The sequence below is a fragment of the Mus pahari genome, chromosome 4 (assembly GCF_900095145.1).
Source record: "Mus pahari chromosome 4, PAHARI_EIJ_v1.1, whole genome shotgun sequence".
Classification (NCBI taxonomy): domain Eukaryota; kingdom Metazoa; phylum Chordata; class Mammalia; order Rodentia; family Muridae; genus Mus; species Mus pahari.
This window is the reverse complement of record NC_034593.1, coordinates 120,565,497-120,591,444: the sequence shown is the minus strand read 5'-3', so window position 1 is coordinate 120,591,444 and position 25,948 is coordinate 120,565,497. Positions and strand designations below refer to the sequence as shown.

Sequence of the window (25,948 nt, the reverse complement as noted above, 5' to 3'; positions counted from 1 at the left end):
AGAGAGAGAGAGAGAGAGAGAGAGAGAGAGAGAGAGAGAGAGAGAGAGAGAGAAAGAAACGTGGATTTTATCCAGAGTAAAATCGTATTTGCATTTCTAAGATTTGGTGAACTTGTGCTTCAGGGAGAAGGAAGTTTGGAGACAAACACAGCAATAGGCAGCTCCACAGGTTGGTTCTACCGGTTCCTGCACAATGGCCGGGTCACTCGCTGCACCTGATTGTACCACAAGCCCCACCCACTACCGCCAGGCACGCTGCGACCCCAGAATACCTGCCTGAATCTGGGGGCGCAGGCTAGGGGGGATGGGCTCCTAAGCGCTGTAGCTGTGCCTGGCAGTGCTTAGTGGGCCGTGTCCTGCATTTCAGGCGCGCGTCTACAAGAGGCCGCCTAGGGAAGGTGACAGCCGGAGCGACACGCCTCCGTCCGCGCGGGCCTTCGGGGTCCCCGGCTCGGAACCCCAGGGTGAGCGCGCGCCCCGCTCCACTGACAGCGCCCAGCACCCCCACCCTCGCCGCCGCCGCCGCCGCCGCCTCGGGTCGGCCACTGCTCATGACGTCACATCGCCGAGACGCAACCCCGGGGGAAGACCCCCAACTTCCGGCCGCCTGTCCCTCGCCCAGACAGACGGACAAATGTAGCGAGTGAGAAAGAGGGGAGGGAAGATTGGAGGGAGGGAGAGAGGAAATGGGAGATGGGAGCTCAGGGTGGTACAGGGAGAGAGCTGGCGCCGGCAGCGGACGGCCGATGAGCGGTGAAACTGTGAAACGCTCAGGCATTTATCAGGGACACCCTCCTGGGTCCTTTCTCGCTGCCCGGGACTGCGGGAGGCTGGCCCTTCTCCCGGCTGAGGCTGCTCAAGAGCTGCGGTTGGGTCACCGCTTCATGTGAGTGTCCACGATACAGAGTTCTTCTTCCCTTTCTCACCCGGGAAAAAAGAGCCTGACCCGTGTGGTAGTGGGAAGCGTGGTCATAATCTCCAGCTACGTGCGGTGAGAAGCAGAAAAAGCTTGGCCCCCTTTTGATTCAGCTTACTTTGGGGAACGAATACATGGCCGAGGGAGGGCATGCTGCTGGAGGCAGGGGGATGAATGCATGACCTGGTTTCCTTTTAAGTGAGAGTGCAAAGGATTTCTAGTATTTTTACATGAGGACGGGTTGAGGAAAGAAATTCCTTGATTTCAGCAGATATTAGAAACACCAGCTACTTCTATGCTCCTGGCAACAGTTTAGTTATTGGGTAAAGATCCATAAACAAAGTAGAAATGACTATCAACGAAACAGACAAAAATCCCAGTCGTGGCCTCTGCGCTAGGATTTATTGTTGAAGTACAGCATTAAAAGTAAGGTGAACACTCCGTATTTTAATATTGATATGTTTTACTTATGGGTATGTGTGCATGCCCGACTGAGTTTTTGTGCAAAAGTTGTGTGGAGGTAACCGCGGAGGCTAGAAAGCATCAGACCCCTGGGAATTGGAGTTACCTGGGGTTGTGTGCTCCTGTGTAAGTGCTGGGACCTGAACTTGGGTTCCCTGCAACAGCACTAAACACTTTTTAGTGTTGGTATTTCATACTTAAATATTTTAGATTATAAGTACTGCACAGGAAAGGTATTAAGCCGTAAAGATTATTTGACATGGTAATGTTGCCAGAGGAAGTTCTTAAGGAAAAGATGGCTTTCTAGGAAGGAGGTGACACAAATGGAATTAACAATACAGAAAACCTTCAAGAAGTACTGTCAGTCAGAAGGCCAAGCCATTGCGAAGGCCATGCAATAGAAACGTACCAAAGTATGAAGGGGGCTTACCAATGCCTGTGGGCTCAAAACTGAGAGAAGGGATTCATTATGGGGACAGTATCAGAGAGAGTGGGCTAATCATGGGGAGTGAAAGCCATAGAAGGCTTTCCATGGCCAAGTAATGTTACCCAGCTTCTTTTTAAGAGAGTTCCTCTATAACCCTCTTAGACTGGGGGCAGAAGTGAGAAAGGAGATCAATTAGGAGGCTTTTGTTTTACCTCAAAGGGAACATAACAGTGACTTCAATAAAGGTCCTATGTGTCCAGTCAGGTCTTGAGGGTCCCCAATGCGCATACAAAATGTTCCCCAAATAATGAAAGTAATTAGGCTTTGGGAAACATTTTGAGTGAATTGTGTGAATTTCAGAGTGACAAACATTAGTTAAAGTCATGGTTTTGCCGTATAACAATTGGATGAATTCAGACAATACATATACTTTCTCCTGTTGTATAAAATGAGGACAAGACATGGTGGAGAGTAAATGTCAATGTTGTGATGGAGAGTCAACGTCAATGTTGTGATGTCATCCACGAGTTATTGTTCTTATTTGCATTCTTGAATTGGAAGTAGGGGAGATGGTGTGGTTGAAGCGATTGGTTAACTTATTTTAAAAATGAAATAAGGGCTGGTGAGGTGGCTCAGCGGTTAAGAGCACCAACTGCTTTTCCAAAGGTCCTGAGTTCAAATCCCAGCAACCACATGGTGGCTCACAACTATCCGTAACAAAAATCTGATGCCCTCTTCTGGAGTGTCTGAAGACAGCTACAGTGTACACACATATAATAAATAAATAAATCTTAAAAAAAGAAATGAAATGATAAAAGATTGTTCACTGTGATCCCAGGAGGCCTAGCCATGCCTTTTGCATTTTATGTATGTATTCTACTGGGCGAAAAGGTTTTGAATTAACAGCCATAATAGTATAAAAACATGGATTATCCCTTCATCATAATCTTTCTTACAGCCACCTTCTCCCCTCATTGTCATCATTTAATATGGCTAGAACTTCCTGTGTCCCTATCAGTAAAGAGAAAAAAGGCTCTCCGGTAAAGGGATAAGAATCTAGAATAAATAGGAGCTTTCACCAGAAATAGTCTCAAGTCTTCTATGGGTTTTAGCAAGGCTTGGTTTAAAAACTTACCAGTGGGGGTTGATGTCAGTGAGTGTTTCTGAAGTATATTGTTCTCATATTTAATGGCAGGGTTTACTTGTCCTTCTGACTTTTGACATATGTGTTAAATGCCACCAGGAGTTTAAAGTGGTCTAAAGGTACCATGTTGCTGTAGAATAACTTGGCAATTAGATTGTGAAGCAACTGGGGAAATGTTTGGAAGGTAAGATTGGGAATGAAGGAAAGAAGAGAAAAAAACATGATTGCTATTCTCACATTTACATATCTGAAACTGAGGTGTATTTTTAAATTATCTACATCTTAAGACCACTCTAGATTGCCATCTGGTGACATAGTATTTATTGTGTCAGTGATGAATAAGTCATAATAAATGTTAATGTTATTCTGTTGTGTGCCATGTTGGTATTTAGCTAATTAAGCATAATTTCTATTTTATGTATATTTTTAGTGATTGTGACTTAGAGTCAAAATGAAGTTACAAGAAATATAAGAAAACAAAGTAGCAATATAAAACAACATTTTAAGTCTAAATTTAAAAAGGTTTTCAGTGAACATAATATATGAAAAATATTAAAATGGTTTACAGGTTGTGATCCAGCTAGTCCATCAATGGCTGTCCCCTAAAGGAATGTCTAAGAAGCTCGGAGTTGTTCAGCTCATGAGACTGGACGTCTCAGAAGGTCTTAAATATGCACCAGAGTTCCAAAGGAGTAGGTTCTAATGCCAGGGAAGGGATGGATTTGCCAGTGAGAGTGAGTGCAAGCAGGCTAAGAGGGTGAGCTACCATCTCCTATGTTCTTTGTATGGGCTGCCAGCAGGCGTGGCCCAAATTAGAGGTGGGTCTTCCCACCTCAAATGATTTAATTAAGAATAAAAAACATCCTTTATAGTCGTGCTTAGCCTCATGGGTTTTTTAATTGCAGATATAGTCCAATTGACAACCACGAATAGCATTCAGAATGCATCTAGTGGATCAAGAGCACTGGAGCAAATGAATCCAGTCTGTGTGTAGAGGACGTTCAATTATATATGCTATATGTATGAATGAAATTAAAACAGTAAACTATTGTATGGAGCCATTTTATACTTGATGGCATCATAGATTTGATGAAGCTGTGTATTGGGAGGTATTATATCTAAGAAAAGTACATTTTTACATAATTATGATTCTGAAGTAGTGGAATTAGGGATCCAGAGAATTAGAGGGGCATTTCCAAATTTCTGTAGGATTCTTGTGCTAGAAAGTAAAATGAAAACTGCACATGAAAATTTGGTTTTCAGTAACTTTTGAAAAAAAGTAGAAGTTTTCTAACTTTTAGAACTTGGTGCCAGAATGGTTGGGAGTTAAATCACAGGCGACTTCAGCTAAGGAGGTTACTGAGATAACAAAGCAATCCAGTGAAGATAGGAATCTCAAAAAATCGTATCCTAAGTCATATCTTACTCTTTGATGTGTACTCTAAATTCATGCATTTGCTATTGTGTATAATTAACCATATAATTAACTGCTCTCTGTATTTCATGAAATATCACAAATTGAGTCAAAAATCTCGTGTAACAATTGCATGCCTTTCCAATATTTTTATCAATTTTTTTATTAGTAGTAAAGAAGGCATCAGTAATGTACAAAAATATGTTTGATGTGTTGCCTTTCTGCCCCCCTCTTTTTTTTCTTGCGCTCCATAAATTTCTTTTATGAGCAGGTACTGTACATACAATGAAGTATTAAATCTATTTTAATCTCATATTTTTTACAAGTTACCATAGAAACTAAATAAACATCTCAAAACATCCAGACAATACAGCTCCAGTAAATGCTAATGGGTGCTGTTTGCTTCAGGTCTGACTGTAATTAGATTGGAAAATGCTTGGTAATTATGTTTGGAGAAATTACAACATGCTCATTACAGGAACTAGCTCGATCATCAGATAGTTTCAATCCTCATTTACTAGCTGTACTACCTGGGAAAATTAATTTCAGTTGTCTTCTGTTATAATGGAGTTGAAATATTCATAAATGATTTATGTACTTAGGTAGCAAGTAATAAATATTTTACAAGTATTATATGTTATTTCTATTATCATGAGTGAGAAGTGTGCATATCAGAATAATAAAACCTCTGAACACACTAAGACTTTTTAAAAAGTTATTTTTATCTTAATGTGTGCATATGTGTGCACGCGTGCATGCATGCCTACATTTGTGTGTGCGCACCATTATGTGCATACCTGGAACCTGCAGAGGCCAGAAGAGAGGTTCAGCCTGGAACTGAGGCTACAGGTGGTTGTTGAGTATCCATGTAGATGCTTGGAATTAAACCTGGGTTCTCCAGTCCCAAGGAGACCAAATATTTTCAAAGTAAGCCTGCACTTTGTACTATAGTAAAATAAAACCACTGTGGAGTAACTTATATAAAATAGTACGATGAGCTCTAGATTAACAGGCAAAGGGTTAGGTTTTCAGTATTGTTAAAGTAGCACCATCTCCCTAAAGAGAACCATATTTATTTTCCTTCCAGTCTTCTGTGTTTCCCTCTTTTGTTTGAAAGTTTAGTGAGTGCTTATTTTCTCTCTCTACTGTGAACACAACATGAGGCAAACTCAGGGGTTGTAAGAGATCGTGGACATAAATTACTTTTAGGAACCTGGCACTCAACAAATGAAAATTAATATTGTCAAGCGTATGTCATTTTATTATTAAGCCTGGGTAATCCTAAACTGCATGGTGATGGTTTGTGATTGCAAGAAGACATAGATATCAAACCCTGAACAACAGTGTCCAGGTAACATGTGAAGAAAAGGCCCTATGGAGGGCGGGGGGTGCAGGTGATAGCATCCTAATAGACATTCAGACAGTGAAGCTAGAAGTTGTTCACGCAGTCCACACAGCCTGTTAAGTGTTTTTCACTTAAGGTTTGTTGACTAAGCACCTTTTCTAAAGAACTGTATTTTTCTACCCTTAGTTGCATATTGCTAGAAAACACTAAGAAAAGTATAGGTGTCTGTTAGTTTCCTCTTTGTTGCTGTGATTAAAACACTGACCAAAAGCAACTTGGCTAAGGAGCAGTTTTGTTTTCTCCTTTTAGGTAACAGTGAAGTTGGTGCGGGAGGAAGGGTGCTTACAGGCTAGCTCTCCTGCTCTCCTTGAGCAAGCATTCTTGTGATGGTAGCTCAGGACTCCCTGCCCAGTGACAGCACCATGTGCTCCTTCAGGGGGACTTCAAACTACTGTATATCCTTTCCTTCTGTCCACTATACTTCCTCCAGGAGTTTGCTCAGTATTCCAAGTCTTTAGTTTCCACAGTCATGTGGCAGTTTCTGTTTGCAGGTAAAGAATGCAAAGGTTTTCAAATGCCTTCTGTGTAGTCCTAAGGCCAGGACAACGCAAATAAATTGAGCTCCCTGTTAAAAACACAAAGTTCTGAACTAAAGTAGTGGTACTTGACGGTCTGTGTGCAAGTTACATTTTTATTTATGCCCTTAAGTGTTCAGAAAATCATTAAAGTAGTAAGTAGAGAGCAACAACAACAAAATCATATCATTAAGCAGCCCACTGTGTTCTAAGCATCTTGAAGATAAAGATTGTTTGGGTACCTTTTTGTGTCTGTATTTTTAATGGCTAAAGTAAGAGTTTGTGGAGAGCATGTGCTTAGCTTCCTGTGGCTTTTCTAGACTGGATTTCTGTTTATGCACCCCATGCTATTATCAACTTGTTACATAGTGCTTTGCTTGGGCATTTGTGTTATCCCATCATGCAATGTAAATTTGAGAATATTTTGAAGGTGGTTCTTGTGAAAAATGTAAACGATTTTGAACATTTATAATGTAGGGCTGGTATTAAATAGCCTTTTCAAATAACAAAGCAGTTGTGTTGTTTGTTAACACTTGAGTCTTGCAGTGAGTGCCTTTATTCCTTGGAAATTGGTATTTCTGCAACACTTGTCTTATTTATCATTATTTGTTTTATTTTTAACTATACATTGGTAGTAAATCAGGAAAATACGAATATTTCATATTGTTAATAGTTTTTAATTTTGGTTTTGAGTGTGTTTATCTTTGCAGCAGCCAGTTTAACACAATGAGTTAATCTCTGATGTTTGCTTATATGCGTTTTACTGTACCTTAACAATACTTTTCCTTTAGATTCATTATAAAAATTCTAAAAATTATTACAAAGGTTATTGTTAGATCTCGGGGAGTCCATAATGAGCTCAAGCTGGACTGGAGGATTTCTGCATTTAGATAAAAGCCAGCATTCCTCCGGAACTTGGAAAGAGTTGCCATTCTGCTAGGAGTCATTTCTGCAACCTCTGGCAGAAGGGACATGTGGCAATCTGAGGAGCTTATCAGCATATCAGGTGCATGCTGGCCTCTGGGCTGCCTCAGCATCAACAAGTGCCTGTTAGACATTTCAAAGTCCAGCTAGCCCCTGCCCTTCCCTCTCCTCCTTGTAATCCACTAACGCTTTAAAGTTTCCCAGCCTTAAATCTGGTTAAATAGCATTTATTTTCTACACTTCAGAACAAAATAGATTTTCTCTTCCAAACAGATACAGAAATTTGTTCTTCTAACATTTCTGCCCAACTTGCTTTTCTTTATCTTCTTTTTGTGTGTGGTTTGTGTGTCTTTGTGTGTATGTGTGGTTTGTGTGTCTTTTTGTGTGTGTATGTATGGTTTGTGTGCATGTAGGTGCTTGCTATCAGGTAAGGCTAGTGCCGGCCTGCTTTCTAACTGTCTCCTTTCAAGATGGCAGTCATGGCTACCAGGCATACACATAGGTTATGTGACAAGTACTTTACCCACTGAGCCATCTCCTCAGACCCTGCTTGCTTCTCTGTTGTCTAACGAAAAGCATTTAAGGTATTGCTCAGTTGTAGGAGAGTGTTTTTTCCTCAGGTTGCTTTCTCAGCATCCTGTAAAATACTCGTTTTCTTTCCACTTCCATAGTACGTTCATTACTTTCCTTTTTTATTTAGGTTTTTCTGCCGATTCTGGGGAAAGATGGCAACTAATGATGCTGTTCTGAAGAGGCTGGAGCAGAAGGGTGCAGAGGCGGATCAGATCATCGAGTATCTCAAGCAGCAGGTTGCTCTTCTCAAGGAGAAAGCAAGTAAGGATGTTTAAATGGTCTAAAGAAATGCTGACAGGAAAATGTTTATTGTATAAGTTAACTTGGTCATTTTAATTATGGCTTTTAGATTCCCTTAATTTTGAGTGTAAAAATATTCTAGGATTATGATAACTTAGAACTGATCTATAGTGAATGTCCTCTTTGTATTATGTTATGGTAAAATGCCAAAAACAACTTGAAGAGGAATGGGTTTATTTCAATTTATAGCATATAGTCTATATTATGGGAAGTCGAAGCAGGAACCTGGAGGCGGGGACTGAAGCATAGGCCGTGGAGGAATGCTGGTTACTGGCTTGCTTAGGTGCTTTCTTATACAACTTGGAAGGCCTGCTCTGGGGAGCCATCACCCACAGAGTTAGGCTCTCCCATATTAATCATTAGTCAAGAAAATCCCCTACAGACCAGTCTGGTAAGGCTTTTCTCAATTGAAATTCATTCTTTTTATTTATTTATTATATGTAAGTACACTGTAGCTGTCTTCAGACACTCCAGAAGAGGGAGTCAGATTTCGTTACGGATGGTTGTGAGCCACCATGTGGTTGCTGGGATTTGAACTCAGGACCTTTGGAAGAGCAGTCAGCGCTCTTAACTGCTGAGCCATCTCACCAGCCTGAAATTCATTCTTTTTAAAAGACTCTTAACTTGGGTAAAGTTGACAAAAACTAACCAGGGTAATAAATAATAACTAGAGAAAATAATAATATTGTTTTAGAACCGATAAAAGAAGAGTCTATCATTTAAGAGTAGTGCTTATATTATTAGAGGTTAATAGGGTAAATTAAGGAAGTATTATGAAATCAAGTAGTAGTTACTCTAAGTTTTAAAGGCTAAAATGTATAATTTTTATATTCTTTGTTCTTTGAGGTTTTTGAGAAATTGCTGCAGTATAAACAAATCATCTACTAAATTTCTTAAGAACTTGACCTCATTGATTTATTTATTCCTCAATAGCCATTGTTGGTACTATAATCAAAATTTTAGATTTATTCTAAGAATAAGGAATGTGGGCTAGGCCGTGACTTGGTAGTAAATAGCCTCATATAGTGTGTTTGGGGCCTTGGGATTGATCCTGGCACTGAAGAAGAAAAAGGTGAATGAATGAGCTGTGAATGAAAAGGAACACAATGGACACTGAGTATTAAAATTTTCAGATGTGATAAAAACACTTTAAAATGCATTGCATTTGTATATGTAGTAGCTAAGGGTCCAGTGAAATTAACTATGTATATGGTTTACACTCAGAAACATACAATTGTATACTAGAAAGTCCTGCTGAACATCTGGAATCCTTGGCTTCTGCCTAATAAATTCCAAAATAACTTTATTGTGACTACCCAGACTGATCCTTTCTCGGGGTTACTTCCTCCTTTGTAAAGAATCAACACCATGTGCTATATTGTTTATCAGGTTTTTATAAAGGATCAAGAAATGATATTTCTGGGAACTGGGGAGAAGGCACAGCTGGTACATTGTTGGTGTCATTCAAGCATGAGGATTTGAGTTCTGTCATGAGTGCCCACATTACAGAGCTAGGTGCGGGAGCTTATTTTTCTTTTGCTGGAGCAACAGAAGGATCCTGGGGCTTGCTAAGCCAGCCAGTCTAGCTGAATCTAAAGCTCCAGTGAAAGACCCTATTTGAAAAGTAAGAAGAATAACTACAAATGATACCTCCTTGGTCCTCCGGGCTCTACATACGCATATATGGTGTGTGTGTGTACGTGTGCATGCGTAACTTTCTGTCCCACTTTCTATTTTATAGATTTTTATCAAATTAACTGATTGTGGATCAAATATATACATGGTCGTGAGAATGTGTTTACTAAATATATAGGTTTCCTTGTTTTGAATCTATAAATCACTATATTACTTACATCTTCAGAGATTAGGTTCTGTGGGAGTCCTGCACCCAATGTCCCAATGACTACCAATAGATTGTTAATAATATTAACAAATAGTAAATTGTTATAAAGCAACTGGTTGAATATTCATTTCTCAGCTGTAGCAGTACTTTCTGTGCTTTTTTTCATGTAATATTCCAAAAGGACATTTGAAAAACACTTCCTAATTGTCGGAATTGTCTTGATTCTAGTTTTGCAGGCAACATTGAGAGAAGAAAAGAAACTTCGGGTTGAAAATGCTAAACTGAAAAAAGAAATAGAAGAGCTAAAGCAAGAGCTGATTCTGGCAGAACTTCATAATGGAGGTGGGTAGAAGGTGTAGGGTGCTCACTTTACAATCTTATTATTTACGTCTTTCCATTTTTCTCATCATCCTCAAATCAGGCCTGCTGTGCATTCCCCCAGGCAGCAGATGTCATCTGGGAGCGTGGGAAGTGGCAGAGCTGGTGCTGAGAGCCTGTGCTCTTGGTTTCTGTGCTGCATTCTTGCACTTGAACAGGACTGCTGTGCTCTCAAATTCCTGCTGACAAGATAGCCATAGTGATTAGTTTACAGTCACTCAACTCTCTCAGGAGGTGTGTCCAGTCACGCACTTTGTGTCTACGAACTTTGATTGTTTTTCCACATTATTCTTTGGGGCGGATCTCTCATCAAACTGAGAGCTTGCTGATATGGCTAGTCTCACTAAGCGGCTTGCCTGCTCCTCCTGTCTCTGCTTACCTAGTCTGGGATTACAAGCAGTCTGCGCCAGCTTTTGGCATTTATGTAGGTTCTGGGAATCGTACTCCAATACTCCAGCCGTCATCCTTGCATGGCCCACACTTTAACCACTAAGCCATCTCACCAGCCCAGGGAAACCCTTCTCAATTAGTAGCTTCTTTTGGCATTCTGTCAACATGATATTTTGAATATTGTATGAATTCTTCCCTTAGCTAAATAAAGTAAGGGGGAAATTAGTGATATATACTTAAAGCTCTCAGTTATATATTCTATGTCAGAGGAAAATTTGAGACTGGTGAGTGTTTTCTAAGACTAGTAGAATTGGAATGCAGTGTAGAATTAAAAAGATAGTTTTAACAATTTAAAACTGCTTTTCATTTCTGTCTGGGCTAGACAGTTACTCTCTAGTCCACTTTACAATCCTTTGTGACATACAGGTTTTCCATGCTAACTGGTGAGATGCAAATTTTTTTGATACATTAAAGAATTATTGAAGTACTTTACCTCTGTAAATGCTCTCCCTTCCCACCCAGGAAGAAAGGAGACACTACAATGGCAGAGAGCAGAGCTAGAGTTATGGGTAGTAGTGGACTGCCTGGCATGGGTACAAGAGCAGAATTCAGTCCTCTGAAAGAGCAGCCGGCGCTGTTAGCTGCTGAGCCATCGCTCTAGTCCCATCTGTAAACAGCAGGAGTTTGAAAAAAGACATTTTGTCAATGATAAATGTGAGGTACTATTGTTATCTGTAGTCTTCTTACTGTAGTTACTTACTAATGAATGAATGGAAATCAAATCTTGTGACCTTAGTAAGTGTTTAAAAAGACTTAATTTTTTGATAGATATGTATAGCGTCAGATAATGGGTACTTGATAGACATATATTTAAATGTTTCTCTTTACAAGGGTTCACATATGTCATGTACAAGCATATTGTTCCACTTTTTAGTTTAATATGGGTGACACTGTTCATTTTCTGTGATTCAGTGGAACAAGTACGTGTTCGATTGAGTGCTCCACTGCAGACTAACTGTACTGCTGCTGAAAGTGTGGTACCATCTCCATCAGTAACAACCACCGCCTCTTCTGGTACAAAAGAACACATCAAAGGGGGAGGAGAAGAAAAGAAGGTAAAAGAGAAGACTGAAAAGAAAGGTACATTTCATCAAGATCTTGTTTGGCTTTAGACTGTTTTATCTGCTAATATTAATATTTTTGTGATGAATAATGGTATCAGAAAGAAAGTTCAAACATTTAAAACATTTAAAAGCTGAGATGAAGTTAACACTTTCATTGGGACTGAAACCTGACGGATGTGTGGATGTTGACACCATTCAGAGGGTGAAGTTGAAGTGAGTTATGTTATGCAGAGAAATCAGCATAAATAAAAGCGAAAGGTGAGATATGTGAGTCAACCTGGCTGTGTATCTGGAGCTCCATTCCAAAGAAGTCATAGGTTAGCACTGGCTGGCTTACACTTATTTAGGAAATAGGGCAGTGACATCCTGTCAAAGCAGAACACCTCACTGAGGCAAGCGATGTTAAGGAACTGGTCAAAAACAGCACGGCAAAAGGTCTCCCGGTGTGCTTAGGCAGCCACTGAAACGCTGCAGTCGGCCCTATCTGTCCTTTCCTTCAGTCTTCATAGCTAGGTAACAAACGAGTTCCGAAATTCTTGTCACCAACCTTGTCTAGGGTTCAAGTGTGCTGTTAATTTGTGAGAGGCCGTATCTGTTCAAGTTCTTAAGGTTCTTTGTTATCATTACCTGCTATTAAAGTAGTTTTTCAGGTAAGCATCTGACTTCATACAAGAGATTTTTCTTTTAAATCTGTTTTTATAGTTCCTTTTTAAATATGCCTCCTATTTATACTTATAGTCATTTACAATTTTGTTGTTGTTGTTGTTGTTGTTGTTGTTGTTTTTTCCCGAGACAGGGTTTCTTTGTGTACCCTTGACAGTCGAGGAACTCACTCTGTAGACCAGGCTGGCCTTGAACCCAGAAATCCACCTGCTTCTGCCTCCCAAGCGCTGGCATTAAAGGTGTGCGCCACCACTGCCTGGCTCATTTATAATTTTTTGGAAAATGCAAAATGTCTGCAGGTTTTATGAACCGATATAAGTCATTTTAGCACTTAGTTCTTGTTAGTCCTTTTGCAAATAAATATCATGAGGCTTTGTTAGAAGTACAGAACCAATGAAAGCCAGTCAGCATCGAAATATAAAATAATCCTGTGGTTTGATCTTACAAATTTTATCTGGTCTCTATTCTGTCTCTGTCAAACTAGTCCCTCCTAGAGGACAAGAACACAACACTTAACTGGATTGTGTTCAGAACACTTCTTGTCCAGTGAATCATTGTGTGGGGATGGCTATTTTATATATATATATATGTATAGGTTATACACACACACACACACACACACACACACACACACTGTTCAGCAGGGTAGCCAAAATCTAAATATGGCTATTGAGTATTAAAATAAAAATATGCATATAAATATATTTTTATGGTTTATAATGCAGGATAGTGAATTGTATAATTTATAACACATAGACAAGATGATTTTGATATTTTTCTAATATTTATCTGTTGTAGAAATCTTTGCTAACCTATGATGGAGAGCGTGAGATTAAATGCTGTCCATATTTAAGCAGCTCTGTCCCTCCATAAATAGTGCCCTGCATAACAGTTGCATCCTCTCACAGGCTCCCTCTCCTCCACCACATAGGAGTAGTTATAGTGCCTCTGTAATTCCTTGTGTATCTGATGTTAACACATATTCACTATCCAGTAGTGCCCTTTACCCACAGGTTAGCTTAGGAATTTGACATCATAAGAAATTAACAGTGATGGTAATAAGAAAATAGAATGATCAAAACAATAAGCTACTTTTTTTTATTTGAAATTCAGTTCTTTTAGAGAAATAGGTTTTAGGACTTGAGTGTTTGTTTTTTTCATTCCTGAACTGTTTAGCACTGGTAGCAGAGGTGTCTAGTGTTCTTTTGTTGTTGTTGTTTGTTTATTTTATGTGTAATGCTTGCATATTCTTAATCCCTAGGAGAGAAAAAGGAGAAGCAGCAGTCGGCAGCGGCAGGTGCTGACTCCAAGCCTATCGATGTATCGCGCCTGGATCTTCGAATTGGTTGTATTGTTACTGCCAAGAAACACCCTGATGCAGATTCACTGTATGTCGAGGAAGTAGATGTGGGAGAAGCTGCCCCACGCACAGTCGTCAGCGGGCTGGTGAATCATGTTCCTCTAGAACAGGTGCTGTCCCACTAGAGACGCTGCCTACATGCACCACTTAATAGGATCTGCTCATGTGCTGCTTCCAATGTCACATGAATTTCAGAAGAATTAGTTAGTAGAGAGCGAGAGTGATGGCCCAGGGGGAGGAGCACTTACTGCTATGGAGAGGAACCGGGTTGGACTCAAAAAGTAAAAAATAAATAAAAAAATAAAGATTTAAGATGAGTTTCAAAAAAAAGGTACGTAAAAGTACCACAGAGTTTAAAGGCCTGTAATATAAAATGAACCCAGTAGGACAGAAGTTTTTATGTTCGTGTTCATGTGTTAATATATGTGAGTGTGGTGGTGTGTGTTCCTTAGGGTGAACGTGGAGGTCACTGAACAATCTTGGAGAGCCCTTGCCTTCCACCTTTTAAAAGATAGTCTCTTGTTTACTTCTGCATGCACATAGAAGGGTGATACCAGAATGCTTAGGATATCTTTAATAGTGTTTAGTTATGTGAAATTTCCCATAAAAGTATAAATATTGTAATTTTAATTATTTAGGAATTGTGGTTCTTTTCCACTCTTCACTGCTTTCTCTTATATTTTTGGTTGCGAGCCTAGCCTTTAACGGCTGAGCCAGCTCGTCCTCCCACTGCTTTCTCAAAGCAGAGCTGACAGCAGTTCTTAGTGTGTTTATTCTGTGTAGCAGACCCTCAGTCTCCAGCTTCAGCCTAGGTGTAAGTGAGGTGGAGGGGTGTCAGCTGGGGCTGGGATCCGTCATTACCGCGCTTGTAGGGTCTCGTTCCGCACTTGTTACCGCGCTTGTAGCGTTGGGCACTTAGGCTGATAGTGAATGTCCTAGGAAAACAAGAAAGACACCATTTCTGCCTAGAGCATTATTTCTTTTATGCTATTGGTAATGCTAGGCTGTTATGTACTACTTATTTTCCCACTACTTTAACACGAGGCAGTTCGAGGACATAATCTTCACTTTCAGCTTCACACACTCCTTTTTTAAAATTTTAGTGCCTAATTATCTGAGCCAGAAAAGACTTGAGTTTTGACTATTCCATGAAAAAAATTTAACTGTGAGGAGAGTCATATTTTAATGTTCCAACATTTCCTCTGCTCTTGTAATTTTGGCACTCAGCATGTGTTTTTGAGAACGCATAGCTACAATTTCTATTACTCTGTATTCGGATGTTAATTATTCTGTAAAAACAGAGCTAGGCATTTAGAATTTGTAAAGGAGTTACAGTCTGTTCTGAGAACTGCCCTTGCAGGACAACCATGGAAGATGAGATTCATGCTCTGATGGCCACCCTTCAGAGCAGTGCTGGCTGCCTCACTGGCGGTTCTGACCCGGTGCTCTTCAGCTCTCAAGCCCTCATCTCATCTCAACAATCTGGTTCTTATTTCTTGTCCTTCACTTATTGAATACAACGCTCTTGAAAAGTTAAAGGTTCACTTTGAGTCTGTAATAGCGAAAGGTTCACTTTGAGTCTGTAATAGCGGTCAGAATCGGGGCAGTGTTCAATTTGCTCTTTCTGAATGTCAGCGTAGTGAGTTGGTGGCATGTGCTCCTCCTGCTTCAGGGCCCTTGCAAAGGCTGCAGACTCAGCATCAAGATGGCTGGCTCTACCTCTCTGTTTATATTCACTCCTGCTGCTTCACTCTTACATAGGATACTTCCATACTACTCATTCATATTTGTAGATACAAGTGTATATTGGGTACCTAGTGTGAACGCAGAAGATGGGGAAGCAGATTAAAGTAGGTCAGTTGGGGAAAGGTAGGTTTCTTTGGAAGTGGGGTAAAGGAGAAAAAAACTATTCATAAGAAATCTGCTTTTAAAAGTGAAATTTGCTTTTTTATGAAGGTATCAAAATATCAACTTTTAAGTGAATTGACTATGGTAAATAGAGATAAATACCAGGAAGCAATTAGGAAAGACTGTACGCTGAATTAGGTTGATATTGCCACTTAGTCAGGTAAAAGTACTTCCTGGAGAAAGTGAGTGACATTTGAGTAAGGTGTTAGGAAGTGAAATAATCAAGTCACATGTCCTGTGTCAGGCATCTGGGGTAGCCCCGTGCCAGTGAGAGGTGAGTGAAGAGTGGGGAGTTAGGGGAGAAAAGATGGATTTGCTAGATGACAGGGTCTTAGAGATCATTGTAAAGAGTTCAGGTATGAGCAAGGTGAGGGCCATTGGTGGTGTTTTGGTTTTTTTTTTGTTTTGTTTTGTTTTTGGTTTTTCGAGACAGGGTTTCTCTGCGTAGCCCTGGCTGTCCTGGAACTCACTCTGTAGACCAGGCTGGCCTCGAACTCAGAAATCCGCCTGCCTCTGCCTCCCAAGTGCTGGGATTAAAGGCATGCGCCACCACCGCCCAGCGCCATTGCTGGTGTTTTGACCAAAGAAGTTATAAGCCTTATGCTTTGGTAGGATTGTTCTTGTGGCTTTCTTGGAGGGTGGGTACCTGATAGATCAATGAAGATTTCTCTATTCTTAAAAAGTGGTTAATTTGACACATGTATGTGCACTTCCCACATCTACTTTTTGTTCTATTTTGAAGACAGGATTTCTTTATGTAATTTTGGCTGACCTTACCCTCAAAAAGGTCTCCCCGCCTCTGCCTCCTGTGTTCCCCGAGCTTTCCATTATAAGTCTTTATAGAGTTTGTCTTTGTATTTTGGTTTTGTTTTCATGCCAGGGTTGCTCTGTGTACCTGTGCATGTCCTTCAACTCACTCTGTAGACCAGTCTGGCCTTGAACTCAAGAGACTTCTTGCCTCTGCCTTTCAATTGCTGGGATTAAAAGCATGCAATACAACAGCCAGGTTTAGACTCTCCTTTGACATTCAAGCCATTTCTGTGTCTTAAAAATTAGATTCTTAAAAGTGTCCGAGAAAGAAGCAGCAGCTAATCTTGAACTGACTCATGGAAAAGCTGCACATAAGGGTTTCTTCTGCTTTCAGAACTTACAGATTTCCACAGCCAAGGTCGTTTATATAAACATCTGTCTAAACCGTGAATTCAAGACAGGACTGGAAAGCGTTCTGTAAGGCAGGAGCACTTGGCCTATAACAGTGCCATTTGTCTATTACGTTTTCCTAAAGAAAATGAGCAGCTACCATGAGATCCTGAAAAAACTGCACTACTTTATTTCACATACTATTCTTACATCGATTTGGTTGTTATAAATTGTTACAATGAGATATTTTCAAGTCCTTGAAGGGAGGTATTGTTTATGAAGGGTATTCAAGCCATGTTTTAATTGTAGAACCTAGAAATACATTTGCACCTAATTTGTTTAGAGAGCCATCTTTTATCCAGGATACATCTTTTATTTTTTTTTCCTGAAACTGTAATCCTGTGTTATTTTGATTAAGCCTGGAGAACATTGGCATAATTTATTTGTTAGTTGGGAGAAATGTTAAGACATTTCAACTCTGGAGGATAAGGAATTTCTTTTTAACTCTTTAACAAATTGTAGACATACCCTCAAATGTTAATAGTGATGTGTACAGTGCTTGAATTAAAGTGCTGTTTTCTCTGTATGAAACAGTGGACTGCGATCTCACTGGGAGGGAGAGCGCCAGCAAAGTCTGTACGAAGTCTAGGTCAGGCTCCAGACCTGCAGAAAGAGAAGGAGAGAAAGCTGGCATCATACTAGAAATGTATCGAGGCAAAGCAGTTAATGTAAATGGGTTCACTTAGTTTTAGTTCTAACACTAACCTAAATAATCTGCATACTTACCGTAATTGTAGTATGTGACAGCTCCTAAATTTAATGTGTTTTGGCTAGTTTTTTAATGAAATAAAGGGTTAGCTTTATACATTTTCATTTGGTTGAGCTGGTTCACTCAGTTATTTATTCTTTAATAAACCGCTGGCTGCTCTTGCCAGAGGTCTCTGGTTCAGTTCCCAGTGCCCTCATAGACACACAGAGAATAGATAAGTCTATATCTGTAACTCCAGTTTGGCCTCCGCAGACACCAGGCTCACAGGTGGTGTACAGATATGCTTGTAGCAAACATCCATATCCATCTGAAAAACCCAAAATACCCACATACATTAGAGAAAGGTTTCTACTGTTGTGCTCATGCCAATCTGAAAGATTTTCCTTTTATGTTTATGTAAAATATTAGTCTTCATTTTTATACAAGACTTCCTAACAAAAAATATTTTAGATATACAGAGGTAGGTATAGCTACAAAGGCAGTCTCATTTGATAAGTAGAGAGCAAGTGTGCCTGGAGTATTCTAGACATGATTATTCTAAATCTCTGCATGTCTTTAGTCATTACTTTTGTTCTACACAGATGCAAAATCGGATGGTGGTTTTACTCTGTAATCTGAAGCCTGCAAAGATGCGGGGAGTACTGTCTCAAGCGATGGTGATGTGTGCCAGTTCACCAGAGAAAGTGGAGATTCTGACCCCTCCCAACGGGTCTGTTCCTGGAGACAGAATTACTTTTGATGCTTTTCCCGGTAAGTACTAATAATTATTTAAATGGTTAGGAATCAGCCTTTAAAGTAATGTTTATAAAGCTTAGAGGTTAAAACCAGTCCTTTGTGTATCCCACAGTGAACATAATGCCACATGTTACATGAAGTACTACAGAGGTTCTGTCTCATGTAAAACACTCATATTTGCACCTACAGAACACTGACATAGATGTGGATCAAATTAATGTGTTGTAAAATTCCTTAAGCTGTAGATGATAACACAGAGGCCAGCGATAGAAAGTAACGTTTCATTTATACAGTTTGCTCTTTCGAGTATAAATAATCCTGAGATAGCTTAAGTATTGTAATACAGGAGAAATAAGGAGAGTTTCTTGTCTTGTTTTATTACATTTGGAGATAATATCTCATCTCTAAGCCAGGACATCCTCCTGCTTTCTCCTCCCAAGTGTTGGAATTTCAGGCATAAGGCACCATGTCTAGCTTAAAAGATAGATCTTTGAAGCAGAATAAAGAATGCCTGCCAAATGTAGAGGATGTTTATAAGAACAGGAGTCAGGCTAGCTAATCTCATCTCAGTAGGACCCGGCTGTAGGGGAGCAGCCTTCACGCCACGGCCACGGGCATCCTGGAGGAGAAGGCTGCCAGGGACATGTTCTGCACACACTGTCAGTATCTGTCCTTGGGAAACACCCCTGCCCTCAGCCCCAGAGGTTTTGCTTTCCCTCGGAACTTCTGGGGAAGGCTTTGGCACTCCATGGAACTGCGGCATTGGGGTCCTTGAGACGGCTAGGCCCATGTCAGCAGCACATACTCACCTGGGACCTCTACTCAGGGCTTCCTGCACTCCCATGCATGGACGTGTCTCGAACATAGTAGATGAGAAGCCATTATAACTTACGTTTTATCTGTTTTATCATTTTTTTCTTTTTTTTGAGATAGTCCCATTCTGAATGATTAAGGAAACTTCATTGGCTTAAATTTTGAGAACATATAATTGTCACCCTGTTCAGTCCCACGATATTAGAGCATTTCCTAAAACCTCCCACTTTGGAGTAAGTTGTCACAGTATATATTTAATTAAATCATTTAGGAATTCAATAATTTTTTTTCTTTTAACGTTTACAATCTGTTGAGAAAAAGATAAATAATCCCAGTTGACCTTTTTATATTAGCATTAGCCTCATTTATTATTTGAACACCTAAGAATTAAACTGTGTAGAGTGTGGTATAAAATGTAATCCCAGAGCTTGAAAGGCAGACTGAATTTATTTATTTTTATTTTATTTTATTGTATTTTATTTCTTAGTATCATAAATCAAATATTTAAAAGCAGAGGAAATCCACCTTAGCCATCCTTTTTACACAGTTGAAAACTGGGCCTAGTGGCTGGCTTATGAATTCTTACAGCTCCTTTAATATCATGATAACTTGTCATTTCCTTATCTTGGAGTTAACAGGTGAATACCTCTAGACTTTGGATCCGTTTGTACTCTCTGCCTGTTACTGGGTGGGAAAGGCAATCTTCCTTGAGTTTCTCACTGGCCTGGCGTTTGGGCTAACAGCCCAGCATGAATGTCTTGCTTTCTCCATGTTCTTGAATTCTCTGCATTGACTTGGCTGTCTTCATGTACATGCTTCATGATCTTCAGTCTGGTATTTCTTCCTAATTCTCTTCTTGTTCATGAGGCATCTAATGTCCTGGAAAAGTTAGTATTTATAAAGAGAAACCTAAACTTTAATATATGAGGTTACTTAAATAGTTTTATCACTTAGAATATGCCTAACCACACTGAACACAAATAACTGATCATCTTTGGTCTGAGTACTCATTTTATATATGCTTCCATACCAATACTGCTGCAGACGCAGCAAATCTCATAAGGAACAGCAGTTCAAACTACATGCAGTCATCTGGTCCTGGAGTGTTTTGTCTTGTTTGGGGATTCCTTAAGATGCTGTCCTTCTTGGAGTTTTACTGCTGTTAACAGACACCATGACCAAGGCAACTCGTATAAGGACAACATTTAACTGGGGCTGGCTTACAGGTTCAGAGATGCAGTCTAATGTCATCAAGGCAGAAGCATGGCATCATCCAGGCAGGCATAGTGCAGGAAAAGCTGAGAGTTGTACATCTTCATCTGTAGGTTGCTAGCACAATACTGTCTTCCAGGCAGCTAGGACTAGGGTATTAAAGCCCACGCCCACAGTGACACACCCACTTCAACTAGGCCATACTTCCCAGTAGTGCCACTCCTTGGGCCAAGCATATACACACCATCATAAATGCCATGTCTAGCAGTGGTTTATATCTTTGTGGGTTTTTTACGTTGTAAAGCAGAAGGTATCCTTTGGAACTCCACTCAGCACTTGACATGTTCAGTGTGTGAATACATGCAATAAACATTACACTGGGGACTCAGAACTTTGAAATGTTTTTTGCCTTTAAAAAAGTTTCCTTCCTTAACTATTTTTTCCTATTACACAGACAGAAACTCATGTAGAATTTAGAAGATGCTGCATAATATGTGTATAGGAAGAACTAAAAATTACCTAACATTTTTAAAAATAAAATTGAGGGCAGCTATAAATTTTAGTATTTAAATATACTGAATGGTCCCTAAAGCTCGAAGTGTAAATAATATTAAGGCAATTCTGTAGCCAGGAGACAAGGGTCATGATAGGTTTTTAGATTGGTTTGAGTTTTTGTTTTTCTGACATTGCACTATTCATAGTCAAATAATAAATGGAAATTTACATTTAGATGTTTAAACTCCAAGGTCATGCTTAAATCCATTTATAGTGAACCTTAGCAATAATAAAAATTAATAATCAGAAAGTGTAGATTTAGCATTTGAATTTTTTTTTTTAAAGTCAAACTTAACTATGTTCAATTTCTCTTCTAAAATCCATTGATTCAGGTTTCCTTCTCTGCTATGGTTAAGGAGATCCCCATTACTTGGTGGAATACCATGGCTGGTTTTCAGGCTCTTTAACTCACTTGGATCCAGGCACCATACTCTGTTGGTCTTCTTTCTCTGCTGGTGGCACCGTTGCATCCTCTTTAGTGGCTGTGAGTTCTCCCTGAGAACCTCAGACCTTGGTCTTTAGAACTTTGCCTTTCCTTCACAAAGCCTTGGTCATTTCATCAGTTATGTGCCCAGACACCTAGTAGACCTCTTGGCTTTAATATCTCACGAAAGAATGTGTGTCCCTATCTTGTAAAAAAAGATTTACTTATTTTGCATGTGTGTGTGTGTGACTGTATGTATGTATGTGAACTATGTGTATGCTATTGGCCACAGAGGCATCCCCAGGAACTGGAGTTACACGCAGTCTAAGCCACCTTAATGGAAATTGAACTTGGTTCATCCCCCAGGTTCCATCCCCAGTGCTCCATGTCCTAATCTCCCACTTTTCACAGCAGTTTCGCTTACAGTGTAGTCTAACATAATGTCCAAATTAGCCCTCCCACAGTAGTCATGACCATGTGCTGGTCTTTGTGCTGATCTTTGACATATGTTTAGCAAGCTCAAAGGATTTGCAGTTTTTAGTTTTAAGAACTTGTATTGTCAACATCTAATTTTTTGGTAGCTATGACTGATGAAAAAGGAAAAGAAGGTCAGGAAAAAACTCTCCGGGGGATGACATAACCAAATGAGAATAGACTTCTGTAAGACAGTTTATTTTTAAAAGATATTTGAGATATGTTTCCATTTTTTACATTTTACATTTACATTACATTTAACATTTTAGTTTGTGCATGGTGGTATGTGTGCATGTGTTTGTGCAAGTACATGTGCATGTGTATACCAGCAGTGTGATGTGGCCATGATAGAACTTTAGTAGTCAATTCTCTCTTTCTGCCTATGGGTCCTGAGGTTCAAGTGTAGGTTGCCGGGTGTTTTACCTGATGAGCCAGTAATATGGCTCAAAATTTATTTTTCTTCTCATTTCCAACTAGTCTAACACCCCGTTGAATACTACATTATTGAGAGATATTTTTGGAAAAGCTAAAAATTAACACCAAAATCAAGACTTTCAACTGTTAAGGTCCAGTGTTCATATGTAAAAGGTAAATTCAAAGGACAGATGTGCCAAGATACTCAGATTTGGTTCTAGAGTGTACCCATAGAGTGAATATTTGTTTCCATGAAGTAGGTCACAGATTTGGTTCTAGAGCGTACCCATAGAGTGAATATTTGTTTCCATGAAGTAGGTCACAGGAGCCTTTTTGGTCTCCTGTGTGCATAAAAGGTATGTTTGGGGGCCAGGTGTTACTGGCCAGGACTTTGATCCCAGCAGACTAAAGCTGGGAGGCAGAGACAGCTCATCTCTGTCTGCACAGGAAGTTCATGCCAGCCAAGGCTGAGAGTGAGACCCTGTCTTTTAAAAGAAAGCTGTGTTTACACTATAGCATCATGTGTAAGAAGGGATGCAGCACACCTGACCTAAAAAACCATGGTGCTAAGAACCTTCTAGCAAGTGCTGAGCCTTTATCATGACATCATTGTGCTGGTGTAGGATGCCTTGCTGGTGGGGGCTTCTGGTTGGTGAGGATAGTGGTTGGCAAAGGTTGAACTGTCTGTGACAGTCTTAAAATTATGTGGTGGAGTTTGCCACATGCTAGTCATTTCTCTTTCCGTTGCTTATCTCGAGGGGTGTGTACACAAGCAGCACCTTGGCCCAGCTGTTCCTCATGAAACTGGCATGGTTTGGGCTTGGTTTCAGGCTCTACCTACAGTTTCTCATTCCTTCTCCCACAGTGGCAGTCTCCTCTACTGACGCTTTCTGACCTCAGAGTCACCTGTAGGGTTGGAGGTGCCAGTGCACAAGTGTTCATCGGGGCATCTGGGCATCTAGAATAGTGAATTCAGATGATTCTCAGCTTTGCCCACACCCAGTGGGCAATCACTGCTTGGGACACCTATAACCTATAACATGCATTGCTTAAATGATAAAACTGAAACTCAAAAGCAACTCCCTGACCCATGGGCTGCAAAATGGGAGCTGTGTTAGGTATAAAGAAATCATATATCTCCACTACAGCCCTTTTGGTGCCCAGAAATGATATTTTGAAAGAAACTGTTTTACTAAGCTGTCTCAACAGTGGGCCTAATGTATTTTGTAAGCCTTAACTGTAAGCAGATTTGCTATCGTAGGCATTCCTTTTATAGAGTACAGGTGGAAAAGATTCAGTGTGAGTGTTCCCGCCCACGGAAATACTCCGGTCTGGGTTCGTCCTGAAGGGCGGGAATATCCTAAAAGGGAATAGGCTGCGAAAGGAAATTGAGCCTAGGCAATTTCACACTGGTCAAGGCTCGAAGTTTAATAACCAGACTCTGCTTAAGTAACATGAAAAATTCCCAGCCCCTCCTTAAGTCTTTTGAAGTTGCCAGCCCTGGTCCGATCGTAGGCGGGTCCAAGGGATCGTAGGCGGGTCGGAGGATTGAGGCGGGGCTGAGTGCCTGTTGATGTAGGCGGTCCAAGGACGCTGCATTCCTGGAGATCTGGGGAGGTCCTCTTGGTAGCAACTCTGTGGTGGGCCTATGCGCCTGTGGGGGGCTGGTGTTTTGAGGGAGAGTGATTAGTGGAGGTGGGAGGCCCCAACATCAGTGTAGTTCTATCATAGTTCTCTCCAGTTTTGGAATGGCAGATGAACAGCTCTTTAACTTAAAATCACTAGCTGCATTAGCCCTCATTAATAGTAAGCCTGTCCTTTGACACTCTGAAGTTGATGTTGACTTTAACTGTGAACGCTGTATATAGGGTCTTCTAATGTAATATTTGATCTACACTGAAGATATGTTCGTTGATATAACACCTACAGCACTTCATCTTAGCTGGACCTTCTAGATGGTCTGTAATTTCTACATCAGCTTTTGTGGCTTCACCTTAAAGCTGGTGTGAATCTGGGTCTCTCTGCTTTCTGAACACATGATCAGTTTGACAGTCTCGGTGGAGAGGTGTGAAATTCAGTGCATACACCTTGCTAAATAATTTCTTTGTTCTAGTTTCCAGGATTTTGAAATACCCACTTCTTACAAGATTAACCTTTTAGAATGACTTAGAAACTAGGGAATTCTAGCCTTGCAGATCTAAAGGGAAGTGGGATTGCATTTTGTTGATGGCTCTCCTCTTCTATTAGTCTCTTTACTGTCAAATGGTCTGAAACGAGTAAGATCCCTTTCTTTGACTTGAGTCAGCTTTTCAGTTATACTTTCATAGCGTGTTCTACTAGGCATATATCATTTATTGAGCTATTCTGGTATGTATTGTATACATAAGCATGGTTTTGCTTTTTCTTCTTGTTTTTTTTAGTCACCAAAAGGCTAATTAACAAGCACCAGAGCCAAAAAAATTCCTCCACGTGTGTGTGTGTGTGTGTGTGTGTGTGTGTGTGTTATGTACAGCGAGTAAATTATTTGCAGTAATAGAATAGTTCTGGTTCCCTATCAGTAGATAGAAGAATTATTTAGTCTGTTACTTATCTTTAAACTGAGACTACAGATACTTCACTTCTTATTTGTCTTCTGTTGGTTATAAAGTGCACGTTATCAATTATCACAAATAGAGGGATTAGGAGTAATAACCACTTACTTGAGGGCCATTTGTTTCCTTTGTAAGCCCAGCATGGCATATCAGGAGGCCAGGTGCTAGCTGTCCCAGTAGAAATGGGCTCTGATGGCATATCCTCCTCTGCCTGCTGCTGGAGTGACTAGGCAGTTTATCTTCTCCTTCAGTTTCTCTATGGGTAATATTAGAATCAAGATTGTTGTATATATTTCAGGAAACAATATATGTTCCTAGTCTTTGGAAAATGCTGCTCTTGCGTTCTTACTGCTTTTATTCTGTCATGCAGGGTATATGTCATGCGTGTCTTACACCCTGCTGGGGCTAAAGTTCAACCTATCTAAATGGGCTCCCATGTTCCCAGATTTTATTTACATGATGAACTGAAGATCTTACAACTTCCTTGAGTAATTTGGGGCTGGAGATGGAGCTTAAATGCTAGGATACCTGCTTAGCATTTATGAAGCCTTGGGGTCAGTCCCCCCCAGCACAGCAATAATAAGAATGAGGATAACTTGAAACAAATTATTAAGCTGTATTGCCTACAAAAATATTTAGCATTCCTAAGGAAATGATAGTAGCAATTACTAGTCAAGAGTATGCACTGCTGATGTGAGAATAAGGTTAAATATAAGGATGCTGATTAAGGCTAAAGATCAAGCGCTTTCAGAACTCACAAGAAGCCTGTTTCCAGATCATGTGAGCGGGCCTGGGTGTTAGTTATGTAACTTTCTGGTTTTTCTCTGAACAGGAGAGCCGGACAAGGAACTGAACCCTAAGAAGAAGATCTGGGAGCAGATCCAGCCTGACCTGCACACCAATGCTGAGTGTGTGGCCATGTACAAAGGAGCACCCTTTGAGGTGAAGGGGAAGGGAGTTTGCAGGGCCCAAACCATGGCCAATAGTGGAATTAAATAAATGGTCTGTAACTGAAAGACATTGGTGAAACTTAATAACAATAAAGAGAAGTGTGTTTATCACTTACATATAAAAT

The 25,948-nt window shown here is 40.2% G+C and overlaps 2 protein-coding genes across 4 annotated transcripts in view; one reads left to right on the top strand and one right to left on the bottom strand.

The window, feature by feature from the left end:
* Tbck (TBC1 domain containing kinase) overlaps positions 1–491 on the bottom strand; it is a 148,640-nt gene extending 148,149 nt beyond the window's left edge. The window contains exon 1 of one of the 2 annotated variants that reach the window (XM_029537455.1): positions 273–491. The gene's annotated coding sequence lies outside the window, so the exon portion shown is untranslated. The remainder of the gene's footprint in view (positions 1–272) is intronic. The other variant, XM_021195648.2, reaches the window with a different exon arrangement.
* Positions 492–621: 130 nt separating this feature from the next.
* On the top strand, positions 622–25,948 carry Aimp1 (aminoacyl tRNA synthetase complex interacting multifunctional protein 1). 2 transcript variants are annotated; one of them, XM_021196663.2, is made up of 7 exons: positions 622–886; positions 7,908–8,041; positions 10,152–10,265; positions 11,664–11,831; positions 13,740–13,948; positions 18,237–18,405; positions 25,706–25,947. In XM_021196663.2, the coding sequence occupies exons 1-7, from the start codon at positions 687–689 to the stop codon at positions 25,870–25,872; spliced, it is 1,161 nt and encodes a 386-aa protein (XP_021052322.2). In that variant the 5' UTR covers positions 622–686; the 3' UTR covers positions 25,873–25,947. The 2 variants fall into 2 exon arrangements, with proteins under 2 accessions (XP_021052322.2, XP_029393314.1); XM_029537454.1 differs by lacking the exon at positions 622–886 and adding an exon at positions 893–991 and having other exon boundaries at positions 25,706–25,948.

What these genes read in the sequence shown, in the direction of transcription:
- Aimp1 (XM_021196663.2), top strand. Translation starts at nt 687, where the DNA reads ATGGGAGATGGGAGCTCAGGGTGGTACAGGGAGAGAGCTGGCGCCGGC. An exon ending in CGGTTGGGTCACCGCTTCAT is followed by an intron (nt 887 to 7,907) that starts GTGAGTGTCCAC and finishes TTTTTTATTTAG; the next exon opens with GTTTTTCTGCCGATTCTGGG. An exon ending in AGAGAAGACTGAAAAGAAAG is followed by an intron (nt 11,832 to 13,739) that starts GTACATTTCATC and finishes CTTAATCCCTAG; the next exon opens with GAGAGAAAAAGGAGAAGCAG.